This window comes from Myripristis murdjan, chromosome 19, assembly GCF_902150065.1.
Source record: "Myripristis murdjan chromosome 19, fMyrMur1.1, whole genome shotgun sequence".
Lineage (NCBI taxonomy): Eukaryota > Metazoa > Chordata > Actinopteri > Holocentriformes > Holocentridae > Myripristis > Myripristis murdjan.
In genome coordinates, this window is record NC_043998.1 from 21,438,086 (window position 1) to 21,463,686 (window position 25,601).

Here is a 25,601-nt window from a genome sequence, read left to right on the forward strand (position 1 = left end):
CGCTCGTTGTTAAAAATGTTCAACGTCCACTTTAGTTTCAGCTCGGAGGCTGAAGTCTTGTGAAAGTGTTTCCCTCCTCTACAGGAGCGTGACCGCTGGCTCTCAGCCTGCGTGCTCCTACAGGAAGGTGCTCAGGGTGTTATCCACAGTGGCCAGATGGAGATATTCAGGCTGCTCGCTCTCCGCCTCCTGGTCACTGATGTCGGCCCTCTTCTGCCTCACCGACAGAGTCTTCCTCCTGCGGATGGAGTCCTGAGAGCGGAGCTCCAGACAGTCCAGGATCATCTGGGCCAGATCCTGCTGCAGCCGCTGGAAGTTCTCCCTGCAGACACACCAGCAGAGAACCGAGGAATAAATCTAGAGCCAGATTATTAGAGGCAATATGAGAATGTTCCCAACAAAGGCTGTGGATGCTTTAGTGGTACACACAATCTCATGTAATTATCACTTTTGCCTGTTAGGGCGGGCGCCAAGGAAACCTCTTAACATAGATTTTAAGAAGAAATTTTCAAAGTTCTTCTAAACTTTCTCTAGTAGCAGTTAAAGCTGCAGTCTGTATTTTTCTGACCACTAGAGGGAGGTAGAGCCCAAACAGCCCTAGTAGATTGCTGGTACAAAATATAAAGTTCAGTTTTTTCGGATGGAAATGACTCTCACAAGGCTCCTGTTGGGTTACTTGGATTGCTTTTGTCTCTACAATTCAAATATGTGTGAAGCTGCAGACTTTCAGCGACAAGGTAAACAACCGCCCTGACTGAATGTTTCTGCGGCCGCAGCGCTGATAGCCCAGCGACACAGAGATAGGTTTATCTGCAGAGTGTGACGTTTCAGAGACGCTTTGAATGAAGGGGGCGCTACACTGTGGGCTGGAATTTCACAAGAAACAGAGACAAAAGGTGAAAGAAAAACAGCAAAATGTCTCGGCCGAGTGAGTTGGTTTCTGTAATTCGGGGAGAAAAGTCTCCAAAAAGCACAGGAGAGTTTCAGGATTTTGTCAAGAGGTTCTGAAATCGTTTAGTGCAGATTTAAGAGAGAAATATGTGATATGTAATGTTTCGGCGATCACAGGATTATCTTACGTTGTGGGTGGAGGTGGAAGGTCATAGTCTTTGCCTGTTTCACCTGTTAACCAGTACGTCGTCTCTGTGCCTTTACCCTGGGAAAAACACACACACACACACACACACACACACATATTATTATTATTTATGGCAGTAACTTCAGCAGACATTGGATTTAACAAACCGTCTGTACCTTCAGGTATGTTTCTCCCCTCATCTCATATTCAAACTTGCAGTCGGTCCTCTGCAGGATGTCGATGGTCGGCTGACTGACGTGGATCCTCAGGGCTGAAGGGCAGCATCAGATTAAACAACATGTATATATATACATATATTTAACCAAATATTGACTCTCTTGACTTTAATCTGTACATTTAATACGCTGATTGATAAGTCAGGACGCATGAAAGATTTTTTTTAATGACTGTGCTTACGGTGTCCTGCAGACTCCATACGAGACGCTGTGTTAACTGTGTCTCCAAATAAACAATATCTGGGCATCTTCATCCCCACCACCCCGGCTGCACAGGGACCTGGACACACACACACACACACACACACACAAGGTCAGTTCTCAATCATCCATCACAACTGCTAAAGATAAAGAGAGGTAAAGTGGTTCAAAGTGAGGACATAATGATAAGCCAAAGATTTTAACATGCATATTGCAGTAAAAAAAACACAAAAAAAAAAAACTTGAGATCTTTATGTAAGTGTTTATTTGTCTATTTATTGGTCTGTGTTTGAGCTATTTTCTTTGTGTTTGTCAGTCAAGAAACATGAGGTAACATACAGTGTTTTCAACTGCAACATGCTCACTGGCTACCTGTGAACCCAGCTACAGGAGGCCCCAGGGATTTTTTTTTTTTTTTTTTTTTACCTGAATGCACCCCGATGCGGATCCACACAGGAATGCCAGGCATGTGGCGCAGCTGGAAGGTACCGATGAACGCCAGGATGTCCAGCGCCATCCGGCAGATATCCACCGCGTGCCGGTTCCCGTTCCGCTTCGGCAGTCCGGAGGCCACCATGTACGCATCGCCTATCGTTTCCACCTGAGGCCACAGGGGAGGGAGGGGGGAGGGAGGAGGGTGACTGATGAAACATGTCGGTCTGTGTGTGACAGACTGGGTGAGAGAGTGAACGAGGCAATAGCAGATGGAAGGGGTGACAGCTGCTGCCCTAAAAAAAAAAAAAAGCCACCCCAGTTTTGATCAGTCTAAAGAAAATTTTGCTGGTTTGAAAGTTACGATGCCAAAACTGTGATGTCCAAGTTCTAGTGAACGCAGCACGATGCGTGGAAACCAAATTCAAAAAGGGAGGAGACTCAGTGGTGCTGCAGTTTCTCAGCAGCCAGTGAGCTTTCTCTCCATATGAGCTTTGAATGAATGGATAGTTTGTATCATTAGAACGGAACACGGAACACACACCAACTGACACACTGTATCTTTAGAACGGAACACGGAACACACATGGAGAGATACATTGTATATACAATGTATCAGCTCATGCAAAGTGTATAGAGAGGGAAAGCCCAGCCGAGGCCGGTGACTGCTGTGAGACAGAGGAGGAGAGTGCAGTACCATCCTCTGGACATCAGGGGCAGTGCTGAGCGCTTGCTAAACAAAGTAGAATACATGGTGGTCAGTGGGGCTAAATACGATAAAATGATCACTGCATTTGATTCCAAATATTTATGAGTAACTAGACTGTTACTGTTAATGTTATACAGCCCATTGTTTATAATGAAGACACAATTATAAGCTGCAATTGACCGCTGTAAAATTATGGCAATGTGAGCATGTGTGCTGTTGACTGATGGTTCTGTTATAATTGGCCTTATAGTTCAATGTCTCTTGAATTATCCAGTGTATTGTATAGTTCAGGACAGCTTGATTGCTAGCAGAGGACAGATAAAGCAGGAGCCAGATGTACTTTCTCTATCTTGTTATTTAGGTCTGTTGCATTAGATACACGCCCAGTCAACATTCACACACATAGCATAGCACATTCTAGAAACAAGGCATGGACAGTGGTTGGCCTGTCCATGTCCGGGTAACTGGCCAATTATACTCGGTTGCGTCTAGGTCCAAACCTTTGTACGGGGCAGGCCAGCCCAAGAAGATAAATGTGCATGATTTCCTAATATCAGGGGCTCATTTTCTGACTGAGATCCTGGGAGAGCTCTGTCACCCTGAGCCCAGCGCTGCCTTACTTAATATGTGACCATAATAAATATTTCATCTGAGAGCTGAAGATGGACTCTGGTTTGTTCTTGGGCTTTCAGCAAAAGAATCGGGTGCTAACAGTTCCAGATTTCATTCATCTCAGCTTTTTTGTATTTTCTCAAGCACCGTCCAGGGCAGTTTTAGTGCTCTATATCGCCACCTGGAGGTGGACTTGGACCAGGTCAGTGGAGTTTTAAAAAAAAAAATGGGAGTCCTTGGGCTGGGACCAATCACAGGTGAGGATTCGTTTGGCGAAAAGGTGCATGAGCTCTGATTGGGCAAAAGTGACCCACCAGAATTGTGCCAGTTCAGCAAAAAGCACAAATCAAAACAACATATTCATAATAAAGAAGTTGTAAGTTGTTGGACCAGTTACACCATCTGTTGCCTCTAATTCTCTAGACCTAGATCTGTCTAACTCTACATCTATATCTTCTCTGTGTCTATATTATGTACTTGTATGGTATGTTTGCATGTACAGTGAGTATTTTCTTTTCTCTCTATCTATGTGGTGATCAGCTGGCAGGCTCACTGAAAAAGATCAAAGACTATCATATTAATCTGTACTGAGAGAACGGTTATTTTTATACAACATTTATGCCAGGTTTGTAGAGCGTGCCTGCTTCAGTGTCAATATGATCTGCCAAGCCTGCCAGCTGGGACGATAACTTCATGCCATTCTTGCCTCCTAGTGGCAATTTCAAGGATGACATGGTTAAGTGTTTGCAGGCTCTGATTTCTCATATCATAAAAGTGTGAAGAACACAAACAGAAAACACTGCAACGAATCGCCCAGTGTCTGCAGTCCAAATTTAAAATGATCTGTTCCATTTCAAAACAGGCGACCCTTCTTATCAAAAACCGAGCGACATCTGCTGCAGTTCATTCACACGTTACAAAGATTTCGGATGCCTGTGTTGGATCCTGCCCAGGAGTCTCTTCTTCTTCTGGGACGTGAACGAACGGGGCTACCTTGTACACGTCGTGGTGGTCGAGGACGCTGTCGAAGCTCTTGTAGATGTCGTTGAGCATGTCCACCACCTGCATCGGCGTACTGTACTGGCACAGCGTGGTGAAGCCCACGATGTCGCTGAAATACACCGTCACCTCCTCGTACAGCTCCGGCTCCACCACACCCGTCTCCTTCAGGCTCTTCACCACCGGGCTACACACACAAATATAGAGATGTACAATACAGATGGTTATGATTAGCCTTGTCGGGGGTCACAGTGTTTTGCACTGTCATGTGAATTAAACTAGATTCTGGTATGGGTCATCTTATCCCTTAAGGGAATATTTTAACATTTTGGGCAGAATCCCCTTTTTCTCCTTGAGTGTTTTTTTCTGACCCACTGGTATCCAACATTTTGCCTCAGTCTGGGTAGGTCAGGAAAAAAGGATATTTTGCCCAAACGCTGGACTTTTCCTTTAAGGGTAAACGTATCTTCCAAAAACCGACCCGGGCAGCAGCATGACGTTGAGGCAGTCGGCTCGGTCCCTCTCAGCTTTGTAGAGCGCCGTCCTCTCCTCCACCAGGTGCTCCAGGTTTTTGGAGTACATCTGCAGGCGTCTGATCAGGTTGTCCATGTAGCTGACGTTGCCCTGGCTGTGAACGTTACTGCAGAGGAGACGAGACGAGACGCCTTCATTCCATCAGTGCAACAAAACAAAAAAACTTGCTATCAAAAATATTCAGCAGCAAAGACAAAGAGAGAGCACTGCTGGGTCTGGCTATGAATTGAAAAAGTCTTTAATTTGACTTAAATTATTATTTTTTAATATTTAATAGAACTATGCTGATGTAGAATCATTTTTAAAAGAAAGTGAATATTTTTTGTTTGTTTGTTTGTTGTTTGAAGTACATAAGTAAGAAGGTGAAGTGACGTGAGCCTTACCTGAATATTTTGCCCAGAGTGTTTTCCACCTTCTTGAAGTCCAGTCTTTTTTCTGGATCCTCGTCCCAGCAGTTTTTGATCAGCGTGTACACCTGGGAGACAGAGGGCAATAAGGTGAGAATGCACCAAACGACGCACCAACACCAGTAAAGCAACGATGCAAAGCGTAATCCCACCTCTAGCTCCTTTTCTGACGCCGTGTCAAAGTTGACGTCCGGTCTGAAGTAGGAGGTGCTGCTGGGATACTCCACCCGCAACAGCTTTTCTGTTAGGAGACACAGCCGCCGCCTCTCTTATTTCTGTGCAAAAACCACTGACAGTAATCATATCTGTCAGTGTGTATGTGTGTGTGTGCGTGTGTGTGTTTAACCTGCGCGGTTGGAGCAGCACGTGTTGTAGAAGGTGCCCCTCCTGAGGATGATCTCCTGAGCGATGATGGCGAAGCTGTAGACGTCTCCTTTTTGAGAGATGCCCTGTTTCCTCAGGTGCTCTGGAGCCGTCCACAGGTCTGACAGGAAGAGGAGGAGGAGGAGGAGGAGGAAGAGGAAGAGGGATGGAAAGAGGAGGAAGGGCGAAAATATAAGAACATAAGAATGTAAGAGTAGATGATTAGAAAAGCCGCCTATGGCCTGGTGTTGAAAATTAGCACGTGTGCTGCAATCACCCAAGCAAAGGCATCTGGTCTGTCCACTGGGACAGTCTCAATGTATTTGTGATGTCCATATCAAATAAAATAAACATAAATAAATAAATAAATAAATGTCCTTTAACAGCCTGGATGAATGATGCTATAGAAACTACAACTGCAACTCTCTCAAAATATTTTGATCATGTGAAATTAAATGGTGCCATACTGTGACTCTGACGTATCTGTACTTGTACGAAGGCATTTTTTTAATGTAAAAAGCAAATTTGTATGTAAAAATATTTCTATGAATTTGTGTGTGGGGGTACGCGTGAATACCACACGTCGTACACACTACTGATAGATTTTCTACACAGTTTACTGGATTTCCATATTACCTCATGGATAATATTTTTTTTCTTTCCGTCAGACTTAATCACAAAAAAAAGAAGAAGGAGGGATCAAACAGGACAAAGCAAAGAGGCGGAGGATGACATTTAAAGTGTAAATGTAGGTGATTACAAAATGTTGAATTTCAAGTACAAAGGCTTAAATCTATCCACTGTAACTGTAAGCTCAGAGAACTTTCTCTCTCATCCTTCATGAATATTCTTGAGACTGCACCTCCTCTGGCTGGTCTGTGTCTGCAGGTTTTGACTCCTTTTTCATCACAGATGTGTTGGTAAGTGATGCAACTGACATTAAACCAGCGCTGGATTTACCTTTGCCAGGGTTGAGGATGGTGTTGCAGCCGAAGTCGGTGATCTTCACCACCATGCGGTTGTCCACCACACAGTTGGTGGACTTGAGGCGACCGTGGACCTGGAGGTTGCTCGCATGGAGATACGACATGCCCTGCACGCAGGAATCACAACATAACACATCAACCACCTACAAAGCGATCGCTGGCACAGAGACGTTGTACACCAAATATTTTAATGCCTTTGTTTTAAACTGATTAACATCCTGCATGGAGGATTTCCACAGCTGCATGTCTTTATACCTACGATATGAGCAGCGGAAAGAGTACTACAAACTGCTGCTCCAGTACAAGTACTACTACTCTGCTGATGTTTTACTGCAGTAGAAGTAGAAGTACTGTTCCTCTGCTGGTATTTGACTGCAGTAGAAGTAGAAGTACTGCTACCCTGCTGATGTTTTACTGCAGTAGAAGTAGAAGTACTGTTCCTCTGCTGGTATTTGACTGCAGTAGAAGTAGAAGTACTGCTGTAAAAATCTACTGCAGTAAAAAAGTAGCCAATGGAAAAAGGAGAACCAACAAAGCAGAGGCAGGTTATTTGCCAAGTAATTGGTATTAGTTATAATTAACATTGATTGTTATTGATTGTTATTAGTATTAGTAACCAACTCTGAGCATAGATAGATAGACAGATAATTATTGTGTGCCATGGGACGGAAAAAAAAATCATATTTATTGTCTTGATTATGTCTGCTGTCTGTCCACCTAAACATCACAACACCCCCCTTTCACACTACACATCACCATGGCAACCGTTTACTACCGATGAGGTGACTGGGACGGGGACTGTGTGTTTGCGTCAGGCGGAACATATGGCCCTCGCTCTTTCTAGACATTTACGATGTCCCGCGCATCGCCGCGTGTCACGTAAACAGCTCATGTGAGTCGTAAAAGGCTCTCGTGCGTCTGCGTCACCTTGGCGATGTCGTACATGACGGAGATCTTGAACTCCCAGTCCATGAAGGTCTCCTCCGGGTAGGACACCTTGTCGTTCAGCACAAACTGCAGGGGGAGAGAAACACGGGGCGTTTGCACTGCAGGCAGGTCAGTGTGCGGGCTAACAGGCCGGAGTAAGAAGAAGAAACTCACTTTTTTGACCTTCTCTGAACTGATTTTAGCTGCATTTCGTCAAATTTGTCGACTTTTAATACTTGTTGATTGAATATTAGCACATAAACACTCACACTTTGTGCCACTAAGATTGGCTTTAATTTCTGTCTTACTGTTGGAAACAGATGGCAAACCTTACAGAAGTGCTTTCCCAGCCTCTCTGTCCGGCATCCATGTCTCAGCTGTTGAATTTTTAATGATTCTGGTTGTTGTATTATTTGTTGGTGTTTGTGTGGAGCGAACATTTTGTGCTGCTGGCTGTGTGGTGTCCACGTTCTCTGCTTCCTAAAGCTGCCCTTATGTATTCCACTTGTCTTAACCTACAATCGCCTGAAGAAATTCACCCAGTCATAGTCTCCTTCTAATCCTGCATGGTGGTGTGATGAGGGTAAATGCAATGCAATGCAATGAGTATTTTTGTACCACCATGTTTCATTCCACAGGCATGTTCTGGACCTTTAAATCCATTTTTTATCAGGCTCCTGTTGTTTTCTAACCCTGCATGTGCCTGTTTTTTTTCTTGCATGTGTAACTGCCTCCGTGCACTGCTGCTCTCTCCTCTGTGAATGATTCAATGATCTGTGGTAAATAAGGCCCGAGTCCTTATCCTCTTCATTTGCACATGAAATGCATGAGCCTCTTGCCAGCACATGAGAGCTTTGTGTTTTTGCACTGAAGAATGACCTTTTTTTTTTGTTTGTTTGTTCTGTTTCAAGCCACTGACCTCCACAGCCATGTTTTGTCTGGGAGGCATATAAAGAGGCGGTTGTGTGTTTTGATACGAGTTCCTCTTTGCAAACAAAATCTGCCTTATAAAGTGAGAGGATCTGAGCTGCAGGCGTCACACTCACCTTCAGCGAGCCTCGCTCTCCATACTCAAACACTCCAAACACCCCCTGCTCAAACTTTGATGTTCCATAAAACTTGGTGAGGTTGTAATAGTCGATCTGCAGGAGCTGCAGCGAGAGAGGATGAAGGGGGGGTAACACACACACACACACACACACACACACACACACACACACACACACACACACACACATACACACACACACATAGTAGCTCAGTGATGTGTGATATAATGGATGGATTTCCATAAGCAGCAGTTTGCATGTGAGGCCTGGCAGACAAAACATTAACAGGCAATAAAAATCTGAACAGGCCTCAAAGCCGCATGAAACCTGCTCCGCTGTGGTGTGTGTACGTGTGTGCGTGTGCATGTGCGTGTGTGTGTGTGTAAATCTTACCGAGTTGAGCTCAATCCTCTGCCTCTCATTGAAGTTTCCATCTGAATATTTGAGCTCCTTCAGGATCACAATCTGGAAATAGCATCAGGACATTGTGACCTGTATCATATTTTAAATCTCTGCTATAAATGTTTGTCTCTTATAAAACAATCAGTGTTTTGCAGCCATGAGGCTACTTCTAATACAGTAATTGCAATAATTTACCAATGAAAGAGCCTTAAAACAGAAAGTAAAACCACAACAAGGTGTCTCAGTTCATTTGATTTGCAGTAGAAAAGACTTGGCTAAAACCAAAGTGTGTGGATTGATTCCTGCTGATGTTGTGTCCTGTACCTTTTTATCATACAGTCCACGCCGGATCTTGTAACTCTTGTCTTTCCTCTCATCTTCAATCTGATGGGGTTAGATGGGCAGATTAAAGCAGGTCAAAACACTTTTTTAGTACATGTACTCATGCGTTTAAGTTCAGCAGCTAGGTAAAAAAAAGATAAACGATCAGTGTACGGGTGAGAAGAAGTGTGCATCTACTTTTATTTTCATTTGCTCTGCATGGATAACGAGTCCTGAGAGTTGCAGAAAACAAAATGAATCACATTTAAAATACGTCTGGTGTCTCTGAGTGATGCTGCTGATCTGGACGCTGGGTTCATTTCTGCTTTCTGCCTCCCTGTGCTGAACTGTTCGCTCGGCCGCTGAGGACAAAATGTGAAAAATGATCCAGCAGGTGAACCGTCCGCACCGAGAGAGAGACGATGTTGTGCTCGTTGTGCTCCAGCAGCATGATGAGCTCCGACGGGATGTGAGACCACCTCTTCCTGATCCGGCGGTCCCTCCTGCTCTGTCTGAGAGGACAGACGACAGCACGTTCAGGGTGGAGCAAACAAAACAAACAAACAAACAAACAAACAAAACATGACGCTTTCTGGTGGGTTTTTCTGCTGGTTAATTCACTAAATTACAGCTGAAAGCCAAACCCAAAAGTCTATTTACAATAACAGTTGGCATGTTATTGTAAACAGCCCCATATTCAACTTTCTTATCATTTTTCTATTATTAGTAATAGTAGTAATATATACGTATAGCATCCCATAACTTAAGTTGGCTCATCGATACTCCGGCTCACTATTTATTCATGAATAAATGGCTCACTATTTATTCACATGAAGAGTGGCACTGATTGGCCTATAGGGGGCACTATAATAAGCCCTAAAACACCAAGGCTCAGCTCCAGTGTTGTTAGGTGTAAAGATGGAAGTGACACTTATATCTTTTTATCTCTTGTCAAAAATACATTCTCATAAATCACAGGTCAGAATGACACTACATTTCACAGGTATACTAATTTGTAAAAAAGGAAACAGATGTGTTATCAAACTTGCAGTATTTTTTCTAAAAAAAAAAAACAAAACAAAAAAAACCTGCACAATAATATTAAATTTACCATAAAATCATGACAAAGTAATCATCCCATTTGAAACAGGTTGGTCACACATATTTTAAAGATATCTGCCACATGTTGATGTGTGAATATACAGACAGTGTATATGTTTTATTATGTTGTGATAACACACACTAATAACCACAACGCCTTGCAGAGCAATCAGGGAAGGAAGTCAGTGCCCTTTTTGCCTATATTTTGCATTTTAGGTACATCTATTAATCATTATCAGCTTTCTCGACACCAGGGGAGCTCAAATGATGTGTTTTGTGTCTCACTTGTAGAAGATGAAGGCGATGGTGGCCACCACCACCACGATGACACCCAGCACGATCACGATGATGTTTTCCTCGCTCAGGTCTGATGGGAGACAGAGATAATTCAGTGTGACGGGAACATCGCTCAGACACGGACCGGATAATGATCCTGATGATTCAGATCCGTGAAAACACATTAAACAAGGAAGTTAAGAGTTTCTTTTCACTGGAAAGGAAACTGAGCAGGACCATGTGATAAAAACTAACATGGACATCTGGTTGTTTTAACAGCAGACGTTTTAACAGCAGAGTTTAAAGGAAGGTTTGAAATAAAAGTTTATGAAATGTAAATACATGAGACCTGTGCTTTGCTCTTTTATTTTACGGGGTTTTACACTGAAATTAGATTTATTTTGTTGTTGTCATTGTCAAACAACAAAACGGAGCCAGAAACCCGCTGAAAATCACCAGTCAGAGGATTAAAAGCATGTTTTAGGCTGGAATTTTCCTTTAATAAAACAGCAGTATCAGCCTGATGTATCAGCTGTTATCAGTGTTTTATGCAGCAACCGCTCACATCACGCCGTGACATTAGTCCTGTATATTTTGTACTCAGGACATTTACCACTTCCTGTCAGAGGCAGTTAAAGGTTTTCTTATTTATGGCTCGTCTGGAGTTTGATCTTAAATCACTTCGAGTTAATCACCGTCCGACTGCCACTGAGCACAGTCATAGTCACAACAGGTGTGGTGTGTGTCTGGGACAGTGCACAGGTGTGTGTGTGTGTTTGTGTGTGTGTGTGTGTGTGTGTGTGCGTGTGTGTGCGTGTGTGTGTGTGGCCTACTGTCTGGCTGGTCCTCAGGAAGTTTCCTTCCCCAGATGAAGGACGGGTTTGGAGTCACCACGGTCGTCTGCCTGTCCTCGGTGTTGAATGTAAATAAAGTTTTATACTGCGGATGAAACGAGAGCAGACAGACAGACAGATTTTTGGAGTGTAAACAACACTGAACCAATAACTGATCAGTTTTCTGATGTTTAGTGTAAGGATGCAGGACCATAACATCGCCACAGGACAGCTGAGCTACCTTATCATCCTTATCGGTGTAAATGATGGAGAAATTCACATCTCGGTCTCCGTGTTCGTCAAGCCTGTAATTTCCAGCGATTCCTGAAATTCCAGAAACACAGGGAAGTCTTTACACACACAGACGACATCTTTTATTCTCTAAAATTTTATCAGAACTGCCAGTTACTAGTCATGGAGTAGTGACTGATTTAGTCTTTTTTTTTTTTTTTTTTTTTTTTTTTTTTTGGAATTCATCTAAGTTTCCTATCTACTAAAATGGTAATCCATCAGAGTTTTTTTTATTTTTTATTTTTATACTTAATCTCCATCTATGTTTCCACACATCACCTCCTTCTACTTGGATTTTTTTCTGTTAGTGGAGTTTAAGTGTCTATGGGTGGCGCTCTTTTCTTTGTATGTTCAGCCACAGTGGCTATCGATGCTAACCACCCAGTTCTTCTTCTTCTATTTCCCCCAAAAAACTGGCAAAGTAAATCCTGTCACTTCCTGTTCAGTGGAGGATTTTCCCCAGGAAAGAGTTAGATGACACGGAGTGCTTTAAATATAAAATTTTAAAATTTTAAAGTTTAGAAATCAGATATTAGTTGAATAACTGTTGTGTTACACCAATTATTGTTTTTAACAGCACTTTAATAAATATTAACAGGCTATTATACAGTTACTAGTCCCTATAGTTTCATATTTTGGTTCAGAAAAGTAACAAATTCCACAACTAACTATTACACTTGTGAAGAATAAATGATAAAAGGGCCTGCTATACAGACATCACATGATGACTATTTTTTTTCTCCCAATCATGCATAAAGACACACACACACACTAGCACACACACACTCTCATAAAGGCTGTGTCAGCTGCAGCCTGCAGGCTATGACACTTAATGTCAGCCACGTCTTCATCAAGTCAATGAAAAGAAAATAAGGAATCGCAGCTGACACCTTCCATCTGTTAAACTTCAAACACCAAAATAACCAGTGTCAATTATCAGCTCTGCTTTCACCTGTTAGTGTGAATTATTATTACAATTTCATTTTGTTTCCCGTTTTTGCTGCAGACGCATTTTGTCGGTTTCAGTGTGAAGCTGTTCCTCTGTGTCTGCTTCACTTTTTATGTTTTTTCCCTCACTTGTAAACAGATTTCACAAATTTTACGTGTCCTCTGCCACAAGGTTACATTTACTGCCTGACATGGCCTAAGTGTTGCCTTCAGCGCTGCCACGTAAGCTGTAAGCCATAAGGAAGTTGCCCAGAACAGACGGGAGGTCAAACATTTTTATTTTTCACTAAAATGACGCCGGAGTCAACTCGAACCCAAACATAATTTCAAAATTTTGGTCCACACCCGGCCCGACCTGTTGGGTCCTGTCGAGTTCAGGTCGGGTATCCACACTCTACTCTGAAACTGTATCAGCCCGGCTTACATGCCTCCTCAACACTTTGTGCCACTGAAACATCACCAGTTCAGGTCGGCTGCAGATACACACGGTGTCCCCCAGGGTTCAGTGCTCGGCCCACATCTGTTCATCGTTTATCTCCTCCCTCTTGAGTCAAAACCACATCAACTGTCACTGTTATGCTGACGACATCCCACTCTATATCTCCTCCAAACCCACTGGACTGTTTTGCCTTTTATTCATTTTTTTTTTTTTTTTTTTTTTCAGTTTTGATTTACTTGTCCTATAAGGGAACCTTGGGTGTTCAGAAAGCTTTATTTTTTAACTCAAACTTTACCTGTTTTGTTCAGTTTATCATTTGTATGTGTAAATAAACCAAACCAAAACCCCACCCTACTCTCATGCTGCTGTATATCCATACTCTCTCTTTTTCCTCCTCCTGTCAGTTCAGCTTCCTTACCATCAAAGGTGATGTTCCTGAAGTAATTCACGTTGACGGACTGGATATACTGAATTTCCGACATAGGTTTTTCCAAGATACTGCTCATCACCTTTCCAACCAGCAGCACTGAATCATGGTAAGCTGCCATGTAGTCATTCATCTGCAGAGAGAGAGAGAGACAGAGAGGTGAGGGTGAGCTTTATGCCTTTAGGCAGCATTAAAGGGCCAGCATAATTCAAGTTTTTGTTGTTGTTTCGTTGTATTACATTTTCTGGGCTTTTATTGTTAATCCATCACTGTGTTTTCAGCTTCTCACCCTGTAGGTTGAATATGGGAGCGCTGCCACTGTATCACTGCGCGGTGATACAGCGGTAGTGCTATGGCTGAAAATAGTTCTGCCCTTTTGGAACAGCTGTCTGAAGAGAGCGCTCCAAGGGTAGTTTAAACGTACATGTGTTGTTGTTGTGCCGTGCAACCTTCAAAACTAATTTTTAGCTTTGTGTTGCTGCTCAAAATTGTGTTGTTTTCCAGTTTGTATGTACTAAATTCATTTTGGAGCTGTACACTCTCAGTCAAGCTTTTGTTCTTATGAGAGGGAAGGAGTTAATGGACCAAACTTGGTGGATGTATTACACTCACATGAACCAGCAAATACCACCACATGGGTAAGAATCCAAACTATCACTTTAAGACTGGCATCTTATTCTTAACTGGGAAAATATTTACTTTGAAGAACAAGAAAACAGCAAAAAGTCTGTTATTAACCCATACAGAGAAAACACTACAATCAATAAACCACTTTATTGATTGCAGCTGTCCAAGCTAATAACCATTAAATGCAACTGGGAGGATAAAGGGTGTTGATGGTGACTTTGTGAAATATTAATGTAATCGTCACCGTGTTGTTGCTTGTGAGGTCCGGGTTGACGGTGTAGTTCCTGGTGTTGGGCATCGTCAGCACCAGCACGTTCCTCATGGACGGGATGGACGACTTGTTGGTGTAATATTTATCGCTGTGGAGAGGAAGCAGGGAGGAGCGGTCACATCACTGCTGCCAGAGATTACGTAAAAACAGGTGTACAGGCATGAAAACACCTGAACACCTTGTCCAGGACAGCTGCAGGTCTCAGAAAGCCACTTATAAGACATGATGACCTTTTAAGTGACGTGAAGACAAATTCAAAACCTAAAATAAAGAGGCCAAGCTGGAAAAAACACCAATATCTGACTGAGCATTGGTAATAAAACTATAAATGGCCAGCATTACAGGTAGAAGTACAATAGGAAACTTATTGCTAATGGACATTAAGTTCAACTGTGTTTACCCTGTTACTTCATCTGTATTGATCTGTATTGACCTGAGAGTGAATATGCAGCACAAAGAAGCCTATCACTGCATGGTGAAAAATAAGAGCTTAAATATATTCTATTGTAGCTTTTTTAAATGTTTAAAGCGTGGAAGAGCACTGACTTGTAGAGGTCGATGAGGATGAAAAGGACTTCGCCGGTGTCCGCCTCCTTGCTGCCGTTCTTCACCTCCACGACGTCCTCTGGTGAGCCGCATATGATGAACACTGCAGAGAGAAAATCTGTGTGACAGCTACAACATACAACAGCGCCGCAAGCATAACCAGAGTTAAATCTGAATGGGTGACTGGGAATCCCTTCGAATTTAGAAATACTGATTAAAAAAATTTGATTAAATAAGTATATTGTGAACAATCAGTGGCTATTTTAGATCACTAATTCACCAATAATGTTTATCAACAGAGCAGGTAACTTTTTAAAAAATATATATATATATATATATATATATATATATATATATGGCAGATTTGGGGGAAAAATGTTCCAGTACTGATTTGCACTTGTGATTTTTTTTTTTTTTTTTTTTGCCTGGTGCAGCTTTAATAAAACTAAACTATAGTATATAGTACAATAAAAAATGATATAATAATAACTGACTGATACACTAATGTAATGCCTTTTGCCAATCAGCCTGCATTCCAAATCAAGTAATGAGTAAAAAAAAAAAAAAAAAAAACAAGCTCTTAAAATATAACAGTTACAAAAGACACAGGTGACTTTTATTCAGGAGTGGCTAACAAATATTTTCATCAGATCTGGTAAGCTGCAGTTTGGTTTGGTTGCATGCTCTCTGTTTTCTGTGTGGAGCTTGGAGGACTTACGGTTGCTTGTCCTGTTTTGTGGAGACCTCAGCTCTCTTTTCAGCTCCTCTGAGCTGCGCAGAATTGCCCTCTTAACATGTGAGGAGAACTGGGCTGAGCCGGCGTCCAGCGCATTTATATACCTGTTAGAAAAAGAAAAAAAATAACATGCTTCAGATCAAAAAAGAAAAAAAAAAAAAAAAGTAAGTAGATCAGAGGTGGAAAAACTACTAATATCCTTAAAGTAAAAGTAGCAATACCATAATGTAAAAGTACCCTAGGAAAAGTAAAGTCCTGCATTTACACAGGTAGAAATATATAATTGTTGGCAGTACTTAAATAGTCAGGGTTAGGGTTAGTTAGTACTTAAATGGCTGCTTTTGGCGAGTTGAAACTGTTTTTTAAACCTTATTCTAATAAGTAACTGCAAAATAAAATAAAGTTACTGTGAAGCAACTGCAGCCATCAGATAAATGTTGTGCAGTAAAAATGTAAAGTCTCACAAAATGGAAATGTTCAAGAGGAAAATCCACCTGACTGGCTCGCAAAAAACTTCCTGGAGGTTTTTTGTTTGTTTGTTTAGGTCCTCCAAACTGAAATCGGACAAGACGATGGGTTGGTGACGTTTTATTCATTTTTATTTATCATTAATTTGTTCCTCAGTCCATCCGTCACATGCAATGTCTCAGACACTGATTCTTACTAAACTTTTGGCATTTTAACAATGACTCTGATTGGCCAGAGGGGGCGCTGTATTTTCCTCAGACACCTACCCTACTGGGGAAAAATTATATCAGATTACATCCAACTGACTGACATGAGTTACAGCTTCCAACAGGGTGATGTATTTGTTAGTGATCAGTGCTGGGGCCTCACCAGAAGCAGTCCTCGCTGTGGACCGGCTTCTTGTACACGTAGGCCGTCTCCCACGAGGGTTTGATGCTGTTTTCGGCCTCCCAGAAGCTGGTGAAGAAGTCGGAGATCTTGCGCGCCGGCGGCAGGAGGCGCTGCAGGTTGAGCGTGTAGTCGCAGGAGAGGCCGAAGCTTCCCGCCGACATGATGGGCGTGGTGAGGTTCAGACCTTTCTCCAGACTGACAGGCGGAGAGAGAGAGAGAGAGAGAGAGAGAGAGACAAAAGAGAGACAATGAAGCAGCTGATGCTTAGTGACTTTTCAAATGTTCATTTTATTTCTCAAAAGTGACATGACAAGTCTGAAGCGACAAATCAGCATCTCCAAAAACAAATTTGTCTAATCCAGAGATGATCACAGCACTTCACACAAACAGAGATTTCCTTCCTTCCTCTGCAAGCAGGTCAATATAAATATATTTATATGCAAAATAATAATATGATGTTATCTGGTGACTTCTAAGAGCTGTTTTACCGCTTTCTTGGAAAAGAACTCACTCAACTCAAAAATTTTGAACTTTTGCGGATCCCAACCAGCAGACAAAACCACTTTTCTTAAACACTGAGGACAAGGGTCAAGGCTGAAGTTACATATAAATTATAAAGTCGTATAACCGAATTCCAGTAGTTTTGACTTTTTTGTAGTTGCAGTTTCAAACCATGTGTTCCAGTAACCTAAATTTGGATTTAACTGACCATATCAAATGATTCCCTTTTACCAGTAACATTAATGAACTGAGCTTCACACACACCTCAGCAGCCTTTATCAACCGTCTCTGCTGTTTTTCTAAAGCCCTTCTTTGTACTCAGGTATTTCTGAAATGGATCTCCACAACAGCAGACGTAACTGCAAAGCTTCATTTCAGTGACACACAAAAATGTACACTTCTGCACATTGGCATGCATGCACACCACACACCACACACACACACACACACACACACACAGAGTAAAACTTACTCAACCATCTGGAAAGCAGCGTAGGTGCAGGTCGGTCCCAGCAGAGCGCATCCCAGCTTCCCTGTGTTCTGCCACAGACAAAAGAAAACATAAGAAATACGTGTGTGTGTGTGTGTGTGTGTGTGTGTGTGTGTATGTGTCTGTGAGTATGTGTGTGTGCAGGCGATGGTGTGAATCTGTACTCACTCTCAGATATTTGAGGGTCTCCACTCCCTCACAGGTGCTGCTGCTGCAGCCTTTGCGCCGGTAAAGAGTCGGATTGAAGCCTCTGAAGTCGACTGTGAGGTTAAACTTCCTGTCTTTAAACACAAAGAAAGAGAAAGAGAGAAAATTTGTTTTATCAGAGAAGGGTCAAAAAGTCAGTTTGCTGCAATGTGGAGTGGTCAGGCGTGCCAAAAGGCAGCCAAAAGGCGTGAGCACCAAGCTGGGTGCTTGGGAACTGGTGACCTTCAGCATGACTGCCTACTTCACCAAAGTGTCTGTTGAGCATAAAACTTGCTATACTTTAGTATGTGGATGATTCAGAATGTAATATTTTAGTTTTTGTTGCTATAATGGAGAGCAAAGATCAAGCTTACGTTACCCGAAATTTATTTGGAAGTCATAGTCGGTAAAAAAAAAAAAAAAAAAAAAAAACAATAACAACACAAGCTCAGGAGGCTGATCCAGTAGAAGTGGACAGAAGTGAAATTCTATAAGTTAGGTTCAATTTTGTCGAGGAAAAAACTGGCATGGCCATTTTCCCTTGACCTCTGACCTCCAGATCTCTGAATGAAAATGGGTTCTCTGGGCAGCCACGGCTCTCCCCTTTGCAGACATGCCCACCTTCTGCTGATCCCATGCAGTTTGGGCCACAAACCCTGCAGTCCACATGTGTTCTTGTGGCCTGTTGTAAAATGGTGTGTTTGTGCAGACTGGGGCCTAAACAGTCTTGGAGTTTCCGTAAATTGGGTTTCACTAGAAAGCTGAGACTCTGGTGTTCCTCAAGGTCTCGGTGTCCTAATGTGGTATTCTGGAGGGATTTTTGACCATTTTTATTATTTCTCAAGGGGTCAAAATAGGTTAAATTTGTCACCAAATGTGTATAACAAATGAATTTCTGAGAAAACACATCAGTGCATACTCTAAGTCCCCTGAGATAATCTCCATGGATTTGTATGAAGGTGACACATGATAACAGCCATAAGTACGGCAAGAAAAGCCCAAAAACTGAATTAGAAAGCCGGTAAACTTTCAGAAACATACAAGTAGGTCTGCAAGACTATGGCAGTGGGTCAATAAAAGACAGGACTTTGAGACAGAAGACCGATTAAGAGCTCGATTCAGGCTGATTGTATTTTATCTCATCAAGCCTGTGATAATTTAATGCATTTGTAAACTGAATATGGCAAACTGCAGCACGGTGGTGGTCGCGTTTCTGCTCGTCCTTGTTGTGTCTGTCGGTCGATTAGCGAGAAAATTTTACCAACTCTTCCTTGGCTCAGGACCAACCTTTCCACAAAGTTCCATGGAAATCCGTTCTGAACTTTTTGAGATATCCCACTCACAGACAGACAGAAAGACAGACAGACAGACAGACAGACAGACAGACGCTGCAGTTGGGAGTTGAGGGGGGATGAGGGTGGATGGCATCCCCTCTGAAATTAAAACGGTCAAAATCATCCCCCCCTGTAAAACTGCCATCCTCACTTTTCATCAAGTGAAAAAAATTGACCATCCCCCCTGATTTTTTTTTTACAACTTGACTACTGAATATAATAATATAATCTGTTATCAGTTCCAGGGAAGTAATGACTTAAATTTAATGGGTATAAGAGCCTGGGTGTCACATGATATTATATAAAGTCATAAATTTAATGACTGACCTAATTACCTCTGAACTTAACACTGTAAGTTCCATTTAGTGCAGTGTTGACTAGTTTAGTGTAGTTTACTTTCAAGTTTAGAGAAGAAATCCAAAATGTCTGATCCAAGTCCCTGAAGTGTTTTTAGAAAATGTCCCCAGCCAAAAACTACAAAACATTACATACAACACGACACAGTTGTACCACAATTTAACGCGGCTGCATGAAACCTAACTGCTAAGATTAAAGCCATATCTCAAGATAAAACAACATATTTGACCCATTGGCTACCATTATACAAAAACTAACGTTAGCATTCAACTAATATCTAGGAAGCTAACGTTACTATTCAATAGCTTTACATGATATTACGGGAAAGGCATAAATTAATTTCGAAATGTCAATGAACAGCTTGGATTTATTTCTTTTAAAGTCCACCAGCTTAAAACAAGGGAGTAAATTACACTGGATGTAATCAAGCTAATGTCACGTTAGCTTGTGGTCTTTAATTAGGTAACGTTATGTGACGTTAGGCTCACTGGAACATATAGTTTAATTCCAAGCTTTAGCAAGTGGACTTGAAAAAATGTCCCCAAGGTATTAATCATATTTCACAATAATTTATGACCTAGCTTATCATGTAATGATAACGGTGACATTAACTGGGAAATGGTTTCAGTGCTAATGTTAGTTGTCTCCTGATCAAATATGTTGTTTTATCCTGAAATATAACCCAAAATCCCTCCAGGTTTTAGTGCCTGTTGTTTCCTCAGTCGTTGATCAACCGGGACGTGGTGGAATGATAATGTTTTGTTTGTTTTTTCAGATTCTCTACATTTACAGAAGACACAGCCTGGACCACAGCCGTACAAAAACCCTTTACACAAAATAAACACAAACACAGAGGAAACTACACACTAGTGTAACAGCAAAATAATGTCACAAACTATAGTATTGTTCAAATTACTGCACTTTATGAACTGTGCTGCACCATGTTATACCATAATAAACACTGTCGCCTCATATAGTGTTGTGCTATGTGGATTTTCTTCTATTTCTTGGATCTACACTAAGCAGATCTACCTTCTGCAAGTGGACACACAACAGGATACACTCTCAGAAAACAAATCACATAATTGCACCTTTAGGGGTCCATCAGCTTGTCACTGGGGCCCCTAACCCTAAGGTTCAGCTTTTGTCCCCTTAACACTGGAAATTTGTTTTTACCTTATAGAGACCAGCTTTGTTCCTATAGTACTATATCTATAATACTGTCTGAATAATTGTATTACCTATTTTTCATATCTACAAATCTACAACACGCATTTCAAGTCAACTCAACCATAGCCTACAAGTTAAAATGTACCGTACATTAATATTTTACCTAAAGTATTTATTTATTTAGGTATTTATTTATTCACTTGTGTATTTATTTAGTTATTAATTCACTGTATTTAGCCTAACAAGTGCCGTTTCCTTATATTGTACATTAACATTCAGAGGAAACAGTACATATATGTACCTTTTACTGCTTGGGAACATAGATGTACCTCTTTGGCTCTGAAAAAGGTTCACAGAATTACCTTCAGGTCCAATAATTAACCCCTGGGAGGACATTTGTGTAGATTGTACCTTTGGGGACAGAAATGTACCCCTATTAATCCTGTTGTTACAGTTGTTATAGTAGTTTGTTCATCCTGTACCGATATGTATATACATATATATATATAGTTGTTAAAGTGGTTTGTTTGTTTACTTCTCTTTTATTTATCTATTTGCACTGTTTTACTTTTCTATTTGCACTGTTTACTTGTCTACTTGTTTATCACCCTTTTTCTGTTTTCTCTTTTGTTATTTAATTTATGTAAATTAAGAGAGAGCAAAGTTTACCAGAGTCATATTCCTTGTATGTGAACGCATACTTGGCCAATAAAGCTGATTCTGATTCTGGTTCTATTTCTACCAGTGTACTGTATTCTACTGTAGAGTAACATGTTTTTCTCAAGTATAATTTTAATGATGAATGTCTAAGTATTCCACAATGCTGTATGTAACATCAGTAAACACATCAGCCTCTCACATTCAGTTTCATGTAATGTAATGTAATGTAATGTAATGTACCGTTGTTGGAGTTGGCCGAGTCGATGGCCTTCAGGATGTGTCCCTGCACATATCTGAGGCTCCAGGGAGACTCGGTGTCGTTCAGCAGGATCACGTTCATCATGACCCCGTCCAGGCAGTGTCTGATGCCACAGCTCGATCCCAGCAGCACCACCACGGCACACACACACGCACACAGCCACTGGCCGCCGGGGCCCATTTCCAGCTCCAAAATGTGTATCTCCAAATCTTTTCAAACGTCTCCTTCAGTTTCTCTGCTCCAGGCCGAGTCCTGCTACCGTAAAGACGAATAAAAACACTTCTCTCCTCTCCGGGTTCATCCAGGTTTTCTCCACTGAGTGATTTACTCCTCACATTCCCACTTGCTTTCTTCCTCTTACCTGCCGCTCACCTGTCGGCTCCACACAGGCTGTTAATGTACAACCTGCAGCGACACAGAGAGGCGACCCAGGTGTAACCTTCACTCTGCTGTGTCTCACTGGGAATGAATGAAAACAGGCTGACAAACACACAGGGGCCTGCACTGCACAGCCACCGTGTCATTATTACTACACAAACTTAATATAACTTTAAAAAACCTAACGTGTAAATAGATATATTTCTCACAGGCTGTTGTTTTTGATGTTTGTGTGTGTTTGTGTGTGTTTGAATGGGACTTTGGTGAGTTTCTCAGCATATTTGAGTTTTGCTGTGACGTCAAAAGTCAGAGGAGGAGGAGGAGGAAGAGCTGCACGTGGAGGTAAAATTAACTTCACAGACGCAAATTAAACTGGAAACTTAACTGAGAAATTCCCAGAGAAATATAGATAAAAATGTATTCACTGATTACAAAATAATAAACTTCATTTACAGAGCACCAAAACAAGGTGTAAATGCTAATGCATAATCGAAATTGAGGTTAAATGCTATTTTTTTTATGTTGTTTTTACATTTACATGTTTTTTTTACATATCTATACATAGATACATAAAACATGATTTGGGTGTAAAACTGTAGGATAATATAATTAATGAATGCCAATCTTCAGCTACTATTTAGAAAAAAAGGCATTTGAGGTGACTAATGTCCAGTCATGATCAATTAAACATGGCCTGTTATGCTAATGAGCTCATTAATGAAGCCAATTAATGTGTCAATTAGCATATCTTTACAGTCTCTCACAGCATTGATGGGTTTTTTTTTTTTAAAGTCACAGAGAAATGTAAAAAATTTTATATGTAAAATTTAAATTTTATAATATTAAACATTTAATGCAGAAGATTTTTTTTTATTATCTAAATAGCCACATGATGTCCCAATTCAACAAACTGTCCCGACAGAGAATACATCGATTTAAGGGAAAGCTTTCAAAATAAAACGATTTGTTTATCATGATGGTGGGACAGAGAAAAATGTGACATGCCTTTCAAAAACAACAGTGGCAGAAACAATGCGGAAAACACGAGTACATCTTTGATACGATGGGTGAATTAAGGTGTGTGTGTGTGTGTGTGTGTGTGTGTGTGTGTGGGACAGAAGAAGCAGAGTCAGACCTGTGAGGAGATCAAAGTTCACCTGGGCCATAAAACTCCTCTCTGATAACACCTGCTGCCGTAAAACACACACACAGATCGTCGTGTTTTGGAAAATTAAACTTTATGTGATGTTTGACTGTGCCACATTCATCCCTAAACACACACACACACACACACACACACACACAGCAACACCGCGTCAGTGAGGGAGACAGAATGAGGCCAATGAATCTTCCAAACAATTATTTTCAGCTGATAAGTGCTCTTAGTTAATAATAAGCCATATCACCTCTGCAGGCTTGACTGAATCTCCAGATGATCAGGTGATAATGTGTAGAAACATGCAGTATATGCACAAACACACATACACACACACACACACACACACACACACACACACACATATGCACTCATTCCATACCAGTAATTCATCGTCTTTATCACTTACTAGGAACAATCACCTTACTCTCTCTCTCTCTCTCTCTCTCTCTCTCTCTCTCACACACACACACACACACAGACACACACAGACAGACACACACACACACACACACACACACACAAACCAAACCACCAGTGTGTGACTACATTTCCCACACTTGTGCATGACACAGCCACAGCTCATATATCACCTTGACATCAAGGGAACCAACCTGGGGCAACTGGAGCTCTCACTCTCTCTCACTGTGTGTGTGTGTGTGTGTGTGTGTGTGTGTGTGTGTGTGTGTGTGTGTGAGAGAGAGAGAGAGAGAGGCTGTATTTCATGGTTTGGAGGTCTATATATTATGTGTAATAAGCTCTGATTGCCTCAGAGTTGATGTGAACCCAGAACAGAGCAGTCTGTCTGTACATCTGAACGTCTGCAGTGTAAAACAGAGTTTATCATGTTATTAATGTTTGATCAGCACCTGTGTGTCTTGCGCAAATTGTCTTTTTCTTTATTACTGTGGGTGCAAATAAGTGTGCGGTGTTGCTTTGTGACATTTTCAGCTTCCAGTTCCCTCTAAACCAGGGCTGCGGAAACTAAAACAGGACCTGAAAACAAAATCGGGTCATAATTACGTTGAACTTATAGCCTGCTGTACACCAGATGTGCATTTTGTTATGTGTATGTGCAATTTTGCTGTGTACATGTATGGAATTAAATGTCTTTTATGTTTTCCAGCACACTGCTGCGGTGAATGTGAAGGTGGGCGGCTCCCCTGCCCGGTTTTAAACCCAGCAGGGGAGGAACGGTCGAGAAACATGATTTGTCCTGAGACGCCCTCTAATGGACGAAAGTGAGCTGCAGCATGAGGAGCATGATGATGAACGCAGCCCGGTGTGTTTGTAAGTTCACACAGAGCGGTGTGTGAGACGCAGAGGCGGAGCTGCTGCTGACGACTTGAATAAAACTAAAGAGGAATCTGAAAATAGGCGACCTGCATACACTTCCTGCTGAGTCACTGAGGAGCCAACACACCTGAGATCTGAAACACAACAGAACAGAACAGAAAAGCATAGAATAGAGAGTTTATAATAGAATAGAAAAGAATAGAAGCACATAGAATAGAATAAAACAGGAGAATGGAATAGAATAGAAAAATAGAAATAGAAAATAGTATGGAGTAGAATAGAACAGAATAGAATAGAAAAGTATAAACAACAGCACAATACAATACAGTCGAAAGGTAAAGAATAGCATAGAAATTGGAATTAGAAATTGCTTTTTAAAAGTTAGATTTTAATAATTTTAGGTGGTAATATGCAGGTTGCAGTTCTGTCTGCAGGAACCATGAATAATCTGCGGATCGGTCATAAAAATTAACATTCGGATTAACAGCAGCTGGGTTGCGATGGGAGTGAAATAATCCTGCATTAATGAGGAAAATATTAATTCCATTCTCCAAAATGTGAATGTATTTTAAGCTTCAGACGTGTGGGTGCAGGTCTGTCAGTCAGAGACAAATATTATTCTAGTGGGTTGCAGGTGGGCGACTTATGTGCACATGCGTGTGTCACTTGTCCACCAGGGGGCGCTCACGGCCCACCAGTAGTTGAGAAGTGGTCTATATTTATATATTTTGCAAAAGAGCCACGCCTTCACACCGAGTTCTGTGAATACAGTAGTAAGTTTTTATTCAAACTTTATCTTAAAGACAAAACACAGTGTCACAGTGATTTGACCAAAAAATAAAATAAAAATAAAAAGTGCTTGCGAAACACAATCGAGCTCCCGGCTTGCCCCGCCTCCCCCGCAGTAAGGAACCCTGTCGATTACAGTACGTTAACTAGGATGTTAAGTCACACTCATGGCCACAAATCAAAGTCGTTTTTCCAAAGAGAAAGATGCATAGGAAACCTGACGCTGCAGCTACCTGTCACCGCATGACCGAACACAATCAACACATCCTACGTACAAAAAAAATAATAATAATATGAAATAAAATAATTACAGCAAATGCTACACAACATGCCGGCTGCCTAAAACAACAAAACGCCTTGTCATCTGGATTATCACCGAGTTGTTAAACGTAAACAAGAAGCAGAAATTGGAGGAG

At 41.4% G+C, this 25,601-nt stretch overlaps 1 protein-coding gene across 1 annotated transcript; it reads right to left on the reverse strand.

Annotated features, from left to right (window-relative positions):
- Positions 1-117: 117 nt before the first annotated feature.
- On the reverse strand, positions 118-21,746 carry gucy2cb (guanylate cyclase 2Cb). The gene is made up of 27 exons (XM_030078084.1): positions 21,548-21,746; positions 17,769-17,881; positions 17,583-17,650; positions 16,589-16,804; positions 15,734-15,855; positions 15,016-15,118; positions 14,443-14,557; positions 13,563-13,704; positions 11,708-11,790; positions 11,467-11,572; positions 10,643-10,724; positions 9,666-9,768; positions 9,260-9,319; positions 8,927-8,998; positions 8,531-8,635; positions 7,485-7,571; positions 6,532-6,664; positions 5,555-5,692; positions 5,361-5,449; positions 5,185-5,276; positions 4,749-4,907; positions 4,262-4,454; positions 1,942-2,116; positions 1,496-1,594; positions 1,255-1,349; positions 1,080-1,156; positions 118-322 (listed from the first exon to the last, which is right to left on the reverse strand). Exons 1-27 carry the CDS (start codon positions 21,744-21,746, stop codon positions 118-120), a joined length of 3,231 nt encoding a protein of 1,076 aa, XP_029933944.1.
- Between the last annotated feature and the right edge of the window lie 3,855 nt (positions 21,747-25,601).

What these genes read in the sequence shown, in the direction of transcription:
- gucy2cb (XM_030078084.1), bottom strand. Translation starts at nt 21,746, where the DNA reads ATGGGCCCCGGCGGCCAGTGGCTGTGTGCGTGTGTGTGTGCCGTGGTG. An exon ending in ATCCTCATCGACCTCTACAA is followed by an intron (nt 14,558 to 15,015) that starts GTCAGTGCTCTT and finishes TCCTCTCCACAG; the next exon opens with CGATAAATATTACACCAACA. An exon ending in ACCTCACAAGCAACAACACG is followed by an intron (nt 13,705 to 14,442) that starts GTGACGATTACA and finishes CTCTCTCTGCAG; the next exon opens with ATGAATGACTACATGGCAGC.